This window comes from Rhamphochromis sp. 'chilingali', assembly GCF_963969265.1.
Source record: "Rhamphochromis sp. 'chilingali' genome assembly, chromosome: 17".
Classification (NCBI taxonomy): Eukaryota; Metazoa; Chordata; class Actinopteri; order Cichliformes; family Cichlidae; genus Rhamphochromis; species Rhamphochromis sp. 'chilingali'.
Window position 1 is genome coordinate 26,087,751 of NC_137944.1, and position 8,713 is coordinate 26,096,463.

The following is an 8,713-nucleotide window of genomic DNA, read 5'->3' on the forward strand; positions in this document are numbered from 1 at the left end:
GAATACATGGGCAATTTGAAAAGCAAATTCTGGTATGCATATTGCAAATCAAGATAGAGTTTATATAGCATTTTAACACAAGGTCATTTAATTAAAAACGAGAATAATAAAATCTCAAAATACAAGGAGGTAAAATGTATATTCTCATATGAAAAAAGAGTAATGTTTACTGTAGTCTGAAAATAAAATCTAATATTTTACGAGACGAGCCTTTATGAAAAAACCCTGCGTACCCAGAGACATCTGCATAAAAGGTACCATCAAATTAGCCAAGAGTTCTAATCACACACACACAACATTCACATTATCTTCTTTTGTTGTATTCCTTTGCTTAATCTTGAGCAATGATTTAAGAACTCGAGATACTGTTACTCAGAATGCTGAGTAACATTTTTCTGACGTACCATGAATGCATCATCAGGCTCCTCCAAAACTAGAAATAAAACCCGCTTCTCGCACTTTATAAACACTGAGAGACAGCCGACCGAGAGCTCAACGGAACGCCTCGCCTTGCAGACAGAACTCGGGGTAAGAATTCAGGAGAGCCTCGCTGCGTTTATTGATCGGAGAGCTTGCCCGGTCAGCTGTGTTGCTGAACAAATATTAGCAGCCTTCATTCAGGAGAGACACGCTTTGAGTTTACGGGAAAACATGTGCGGTTCTAATGTCTTTTCACGAGTACTGTGGTTGTTTTTATGCTGCGCTATTGCAAGGCAAGCGAGGATCTGACATTGTTATTGTTATTGTTATAAACTATTACACAATTATTCATTTCCACTTAAGAATGACGCTTTAACGACGCTGTTATTCAAACCATTTGTTTGGTTATAGCCATCGTGCCATAGTTTAGTTTATAACGGGACAACAAGCTCGTGCAGATCCACGATTAATGCAGATGATTTTCTACCAGAAGATTCAAATGACCCATCGGTTGGGTTTTGTAACCCTGCAGGTGACAGCTCATGGACCACACGTGCTTACATTTTGCCGTTGCTGTAGGTGTCTTTATGTGCAAGACCATAATCCTGTGCGGATTATGCATTCTCTTCCTGTCTCCAGCGACATGAAGTGGGGTTTTTTCACAAACAATTCTTTTTCTCATGTCTAGCTGCTCTCCTTTAACCGCTGATCGTCAGGCAAACATAACCAGCATGCTGGAACAGCAGGCAGATCGGGTCATGGCCCTCGGTGAATGGGAGGAACGCTGGCAACAGAACAAAATCGGCTTCCATCAGCCTGAAGTGCACAAGTAATGACCCCACTTTTTTATGTAGTTCAGTGGAGTGAGGGTGTAAAAGTAGCCCAAATGCATGTAAGACTTGTGAAGATTACATCAACTATAAAGGTGCATCACCACCTAAAGCTGTGTCCTGTTAAAAGCTTTAGAAAGTGAGCTTAGATTATCTATTTTTAAGACAAGTACCATCAATACGGCTGATCCAGACATCACCAGACATCACCTCAACATAAGATTGCAGCAGGAATGTGTATTTTGCTGTTAATACTGTTTTTCTAACAGGATGCTGAAGAAAAACATTGATAAAGTTCTCAATGGACGAACAGGAGTTCGCTTCTTCTTCCCTCTGTGTGGGAAAGCAGTAGATATGAAGTGGTATGAAAACATCTTACTAAATTAAATTAAGTTGATCAGTATTAGTGTCAGTTGTCATCTTTGCTAACCTTTTGTTTTTTCGTGATTCTCAGGCTAGCAGACATGGGCCATTCAGTGGTTGGAGTGGAGATTTCTGAAAAGGCTATTCATCAGTTTTTTGAGGAGAACAACATGACGTACACCGAGGAGCCTGTGCCTGCTATACCTGGAGCAAAGGTTTACAAGGTTGGTGAACTTCATGTGTGCAAACACGACCACTAAATGATCTAAGCTGAGGTAGTCAGTGTTATTGCTTCTCAGCAATTAAGTGTCTTTACGCTGAATAGAGTTTTTTATGGTGATGCCTGAGTTTATTATGTGCATGTGAGCAGCTCTTTCTTCTGAAAACCGTTTTGATCTCAGTGAGATTTTGGGCAGAATGGCTGCAAGCTACAAGAAAGTTATATTGCTTACTTTAAAACAGACACAAGTTGTTCATCCGTGCTGTCTTTTGTTTTTAGAACTCAGAGAAAAACATCTCCCTGTATCAGTGTAACCTGTACAACTTCTCCAAGTGAGTAAACTACATATTGTTTTATGCTTTTTAAAATAAAATAATTAAAATTACTGTTAAATTGAGTTCCTTTCTAACTTCACAGTTCCATCGAGGGTCAGTTTGGAGCAATTTGGGACAGGGCCTCTCTCGTGGCCGTCAACCCAGGAGACAGAGAAAAGTAAGATGAGATGAAGACCCTCATTTTAAACCCTTAGAATGACATTTATTTCAAACTAAATAAACTCCAAAACATTATGTTTTACACAGTTTGATACTGTATTATATAATGTATCCATACACGGATGTCCCATGCCAATGCTATTCTTTTATTTTGTAGGTATGCAGCTCTCATTATTTCTTTGATGGCGAATGACTGCAGATACCTCCTGGACACTTTACTGTACAATCATGATTTATATCAAGGTATTCTATATCATTTCTATAGTGTGTGTGTGTGTGTGTGTGTGTGTGTGTGTGTGTGTGTGTGTGTGTGTGTGTGTGTGAGAGAGAGAGAGAGAGAATAAACATAAAATACCATATTTTAAAATCTGTTGATCTCTTAGGGCCTCCCTTTTTCGTGCCTGATGAGCAGGTGCATAGTCTGTTTGGTGAGTACTATGAAAAATAATTATGGCTGAGCATTTTATATATTAACCAAAATACAAGAGATAACTGACAGATTTGTGTATAACTACAAAATATGGGGTCTTTTTTCCAGATAATTAGAAACGTTTTTAATTGTGTATTATTTTGTTTTACTTTCTTTAAATTCAGGGAGCAGCTGTGGTATAGAGTTGCTGCAGTCAGAGGATGCTCTCGTGGACAAACGAAATTGGGGACTAGATAAATTTCTTGAAAATGTGCACCTCATCACGCCAAAGAGCAACTAAAGGCTCAGAGTTTAGAGAAAGAAGAAGAAAATCCCGGGAAGGAAAAATAAAGTGGAAAGTGAAAGTGCCTGAAATTCAAGAGAATTTATAATTCTCCTTTTTATTTGTTGTTGTTATGGATCAAATAACATGATAATTAAAAAACATGATCATAAGACAAGATGTCTGGTGTTTTTAATGAGTTTTGTAGCTGTTTAATTTTATTTATGACTTTTGCACTCAAAACAAAACATAGAATTCAGAAAATATTAATTCTATGATAAACAATCCACTGAATTTAGAATATGTCGAAAGGCTAAACTGTGGGAGTCACCCCTGCGTAAACCTTTTATTCAGTCGTGGCTTTGAGCATTAAGCATCCAAGTTCTCTAACACATTTCAAACAGAACTCCAGAATTCATAGAAGCATATGTATTATTAAAGATAGAATTAGTAAGATGAACAAGATAAGATTGTATACCCTCATATAATGGTCATGTATTTGCACGTACACCTTCACAGATGCTATACACTCGAGTGTAAGCACAGAAATACACCAGCTTAGAGGCAACCACCCTCATCCCTGCTTTCCTGCACTGGTTTATGATTGTTGGTGTCGTTAGTTATTGTGCTGTTTACTTGTAGTTAATGTGTATATGCATAAATACACTCACCTTGCACATTAGCAGTACCAGGTTGGACCCCCTTTTTGCATTCAGAAGTGCCTCAATCGTTCATAGCATAGATTCAATAAAGTGCTGGAAACATTCCTTAAAGACTTTGGCCCATATTGACATGACAGCGTCACACAGTTACTGCAGATTTGTCAGCCACTGTCATCTCACTGTCATGCTCATGAAAATAATTTGAGATGATTGGAGCTCTGTAGCATTAAGGTGTCCACCTGGAAGCAGCCATCAGAAGATGGGTACATGGTCGTCATTATGGTTTTGACATGGTCATCAACAATACGCAGGTAGCTGTGGCATTTAAACACTGCTCAGTTGATGCTAAGAGGCCCAGAGTATCAGAATCGCTATTAGTATTTCTTAATGCCTCCAGCCAAGCAAAGAATTTCATAAAGGTCCCAACTCCTTGTACGTGCAAAATAACCCCGAGTAAAAAAAAAAAGAAAGAAAAAAAAAGCACATATTCAGAACTCTATCCCAAATATTTTTATTAAAACACCTCGATGAGGTATTTTGGGTTTGTGCAGCCACTCCTTCTCAGATCAAAGTAAAGAGTTTTTCTTCATTTTTTTTAAGCTACTTTTACAACAGCTTTTCTCAATAGACTGAAAAACAGAAACCATAAAAGAAAACTGCCTTGTTTTACACACATCAAGAAGGAGTCAGACGACCGTCGGTTCATCCTGGTCAATTACCTCTGAGAGCTCGGGATGCTTCCTCCGTAGGATACCATAAACGTATGAGAGAAAAAAAAAAACCCCAGAGAATTTATTATTTTGGTAAGAGAGAGAGAGAGAATCGATCAAGCTTTTCTACAAAACGTTATACCACTCCGGGTCAGGAGGGGCGATATAGCACGGATGACTACGCTGGATGGAAGCGTAACCGGAAGCGTGGCAGGGACTTTCCCTTTGACCTTCATCCTGCTCCATGATCAGCCGTTAAATCTTTCCTCAATATTGCTGTAATGTAACAACAAAGGTAGTTTTTTAAGATCAGACAGGTCCCAAAACATTCCTTACACACCCCCGCAGTCACTGAATTAGCATCTGTGGCACAAATAAGCTTCAAGGACCTACTTGTTTTTTAGAACCGACCTTTGACGCTTGGATGTTGGCTTAATTTTTACCCAAAGAGAAATTTGACCCTAATAAAAAAAACACGATACTGTGGTGAATACTTACCTCAACTTTGATGGGTTTTTTCACAGCTATTTATTTAGAAAAAAGGTAAACACGTTACAAGGACACAATGCACATTGCAGAGTACATGAATGGGAAGTAGGAATTCCTCCTCTCTATACTTACACTCCTCCCTAACAAATGTCAAGGACACAGTTACACAATCGCTAAAGTAATCTGCTTTTGAATAAAAGAAAACCATATAAGCATGTGCCCTGGAATCTCGGTTGTAAAAAAAAAAAAAAAGAAGCACTACACATTACTTTTCTTATGTTTAGTATACAGGAGTTGCTGCTCACACTCTGAGTTGCACTAATGTGTCTGTCAGATGTCCCAAATTGAATGTCAGGCCGCACGCGCACTCACGCCGGACACCTCCTTGACCTTATTTCCACAAGCCCTTGACTCAGCTGCAAAGTGCTTACGGGGTCAGTTTCATCAGAATTATCTGCCGTCATTCAGACATAAGTTGAGCAATAGTTTAACCAATTTCCATCAAAGGGATGCCAGAATTAAACAGAACATAGGATGTAAGTTAAGGAAATATAAGTCTGACTATGGAGCACATCTCCTTCGGCTTTCACAATAATGGATTGCATTTCTCTCAGTCAACTGACTGTTTAGGGGGAAAAGCAGCTACTAGTTAGTGGGCTCTGTGTTTGTGGTTGTTGTTTGTTAATGACACTAGGAGTGAACAAAAGAAGCAAAAAACCCTGTAAAGATGCAGTCTGTGAAAGTCTGGTTTATACCAGAAATCTTACCAGCTGTAACTGGGGTTTTTTTTAAGCACGTGTCAAGACTTCTGTCTCGCATTGCTGATGTGATCCTCCTTTTTTGTTCCCTATTAATGATCTACGGGAATTTGTGATATTGCCCCCATAAAATAATAAGGCTTTATTGAAATCATTGTGATACAGAGATTTGATTTCTTGTGCGTGCTTTGGATAAGAAAGTAATTCTGTCAAGACTGAATGTAGTTTACCAACTGCTCCTCAGTCCAAACTGACTTTATGGTTCATACGTGTCAACTCAGGGAACTCCTGCCGTGACCTCCTCTCTGTGAGCACACACACACACACACACACACGCACACGCAGAAGGAGAGAAACAGAAAGATCATTAATGCAGAGGATTGCAGCAGCTCTTGGATTTTCACTCTGTCGGATTTCAGAAGAACCGTCACATAAATTTCATTACAATTTTTTTTTTTTGCCTTTGCTTCAATGTGTCTTTAAATCCTTTCTTGTTCAAATTGTTTATTCACATAGTAAAGAAGTAGCTCGGGAACTCAGTAAGTAGGAACAGCAGTAGTTTAAAGACATTTTCTACAATACAGAGGATTTCATCATCCGCAGTTTGTGAAAACTGCAGTTAAAAAACAAATCAGTAAATTCACAAATGATGGACTCTTTTCAGAGGTACGCTTCATGTACTGATTAACATACAGTTCAAAGATGTACATTAGGGTGCACACTGGTTATGTGGATTTGCTCAAGAGTCAGTTTGAGCTAAAAACTTGAAAAATATATATGTATATTTTAAATCAGTAACATAGATGAAATGTTTTTGGATAACAAACGAGTCACATTTTAAACACTGTTTGAATAATCAAAGACATATTTATAAAGGGCAGGCTACAACAGACATGCTTACCGGGAGCTGTATTGTCTCTTTTGCATAAGCCACACCAGAAACGCTCTGTGCGGATAGCAAAGTCTGCGCTGTGGGAGTGTCTGGACCCTCCACGCCAGGATCTGCCGCACAACCTCCTGTGCTGAATCAGCAGCTGTGTCCCAAAACGTCGGCTGCATCCTCCGGAGGCCGCATTTGAAGGCCGATTACGTCACAGCCAGGCGACGAAGGCTGTCCCAATTCGTCGACTCCTTCAAATGCGGCCGACAAATGTGTCCTTCATTTCCCCAAATTTGAAGGATGGGTCGGGTGTGTCCTTCGTGGCCCACCATACCCCAGAATTCATACCCCAGCCAAATTTCAGGTGCCAACAATGGCGGCCGCTGCTAAGTTTTCAAATTAGTCTTATTAATCTTTCTGGGTCGCAAAATAAACTTTTAACACATTTTCAGGCGAGAAAGTAGCTGTGTAAATCTGCTTGGTTTATCAAGACATCGTATATTTCCAAAAGTGTGCCGACGTTTTCGGAGACGTCTGTTACCCACCCGCTCGATAGCTAGCCGGGGGGTTCAATGGTCACTCCAGCCGGCGAGAGCAACGGACTCCCGGCTTCATCGTTTTCAGACCCCTGCTCTTTCGCTACTCAGGTTAAACATGATATATAAGTCACTCGGATACCATAAAAATGTAATTGTTTGCCTTTTTTCTGTGTTTTATTTGTTCCGGAGTAAATCGGTTTGGCTGAGATCAAAGTTATTAGATTATTAGATTAAATAAAACTTTATTAATCCATCGGGTGGGTTCCTCCGGGATTTTTACACAGCTGAGTAAACGTTAAACAGAAAACTGATTAAACAGAAGTGTGAGACGGTCGAGAATTTACGCCAGTGTCCTGTTATATTTTAGATAGATATGTTTTAAACAAGGAAAAGCTTGAAAAGGGACCTTGAAAGTGCTTAAAAGTGCTTGAATTTGACCATGAAAAAGGCGTATGAACCCTGATTTATGTTTTTTTTTTTTACACATACGAGGTGGGCAGCCTGTAGGATACAAGCAGATAGAAAGTTCTTCTTTTCATTACAAGCGCTGGTGTAGCTTGCCTCCACCCACCACTATATAAATGCATTCCGTTACTAGTCGGATAATCTTAAAGGTTTTTATTTTATTGCGCCTGTAATATGAGAAAGTAAAATAAAGCCGCTATTGGAAAAAGAAATAGCTCTTTACTGAGAAAATAGTTATCAAGATCACATTGTCACAGAGAGTGCAAGGAACACTGACAAATAGTCAAAACTGGCTTCTGTCGGTCTCAACTGCACAAGTGAAGACTTAATTTTATCTATCGTCCTATTAGAAAACAAAATAATTTAAATATGTGTCTAATGTGTGTGACATGGCAAGAATACTTCAACTAGAAATTTACTTTAACCTCTCCACCAATCACCCAAAGAAGTGTCCCCCAAAAAAATTTATTTCCCACCTAAATTCCGCTAATCACTGCACCCCTCTCACGGTGGTACATCCCATCTGTCGTCATTCATTTAAAAGTCAATGATTTATACTTAAATCATGGCTTATGGTTGACCAGGGAATGACTCTTTGGCAGATGACATTAGTACTGCACCCCAGAGATCTCCTGTATTCACTTACTTTCTGTCATGTGTAGGCTGTGTGCAGGCAGGATAGCAGGACCCAAAGTCCAGACCTATGGAGGCAAATGTGAACTCAAACTTAGATTTATTGCAAACATAACCAAAAAACTAAACTCAAAACTACAAAAACCAAACAGGCTGACAGGCAAAACACACAGCATGGGATTATGGAGATCACGACACAGACAAAGGAAAACACGGGGCTTAAATACACAGAGGGATAGTGATGGTAAATTTGATTCTTTTTACTGAATCGAGTTTTAATGAGTCACTCACCAAAGTGAATCGGATTTTTTGAGTCATTTGATTCACTGAGTCAGTTGACCAGTGAGTGCAAAAAATGTACATTTTCACTCAAACTTAATTTGTTTCTCTTTTCATGTATATCCTACTGCTAAGATGAATGATTCTAAAATAAAACAACTATTTTATAGAGCAAAAAAGAGCAAAAATATTTCTAAAATTAAGCAATTTCCTATCAAAATTGCTTAAAGTATGAAATATTCATATACAAATACACATAAATGTGTGTACTGTCTCAGT

At 39.0% G+C, this 8,713-nt stretch overlaps 2 protein-coding genes across 3 annotated transcripts in view; one reads left to right on the top strand and one right to left on the bottom strand.

Moving 5' to 3' along the window:
* The window catches only part of ppp1r36 (protein phosphatase 1 regulatory subunit 36), a 28,669-nt gene that overhangs the window by 18,362 nt on the left and 1,594 nt on the right, over positions 1-8,713 (bottom strand). The window contains 1 exon segment of the mRNA XM_080863836.1: positions 8,169-8,223. The gene's annotated coding sequence lies outside the window, so the exon portion shown is untranslated.
* On the top strand, positions 450-3,187 carry LOC308385091 (putative thiopurine S-methyltransferase). 2 transcript variants are annotated; one of them, XM_080863840.1, is made up of 9 exons: positions 450-528; positions 1,109-1,249; positions 1,520-1,612; positions 1,705-1,837; positions 2,113-2,165; positions 2,251-2,325; positions 2,485-2,570; positions 2,711-2,755; positions 2,922-3,187. In XM_080863840.1, exons 2-9 carry the CDS (start codon positions 1,152-1,154, stop codon positions 3,035-3,037), a joined length of 699 nt encoding a protein of 232 aa, XP_080719966.1. In that variant the 5' UTR covers positions 450-528; positions 1,109-1,151; the 3' UTR covers positions 3,038-3,187. The 2 variants fall into 2 exon arrangements, with proteins under 2 accessions (XP_080719966.1, XP_080719965.1); XM_080863839.1 differs by lacking the exon at positions 450-528 and adding an exon at positions 543-713.

What these genes read in the sequence shown, in the direction of transcription:
- LOC308385091 (XM_080863839.1), top strand. Translation starts at nt 652, where the DNA reads ATGTGCGGTTCTAATGTCTTTTCACGAGTACTGTGGTTGTTTTTATGC. An exon ending in CATCAGCCTGAAGTGCACAA is followed by an intron (nt 1,250 to 1,519) that starts GTAATGACCCCA and finishes TTTTTCTAACAG; the next exon opens with GATGCTGAAGAAAAACATTG. An exon ending in GCAGGTGCATAGTCTGTTTG is followed by an intron (nt 2,756 to 2,921) that starts GTGAGTACTATG and finishes CTTTAAATTCAG; the next exon opens with GGAGCAGCTGTGGTATAGAG.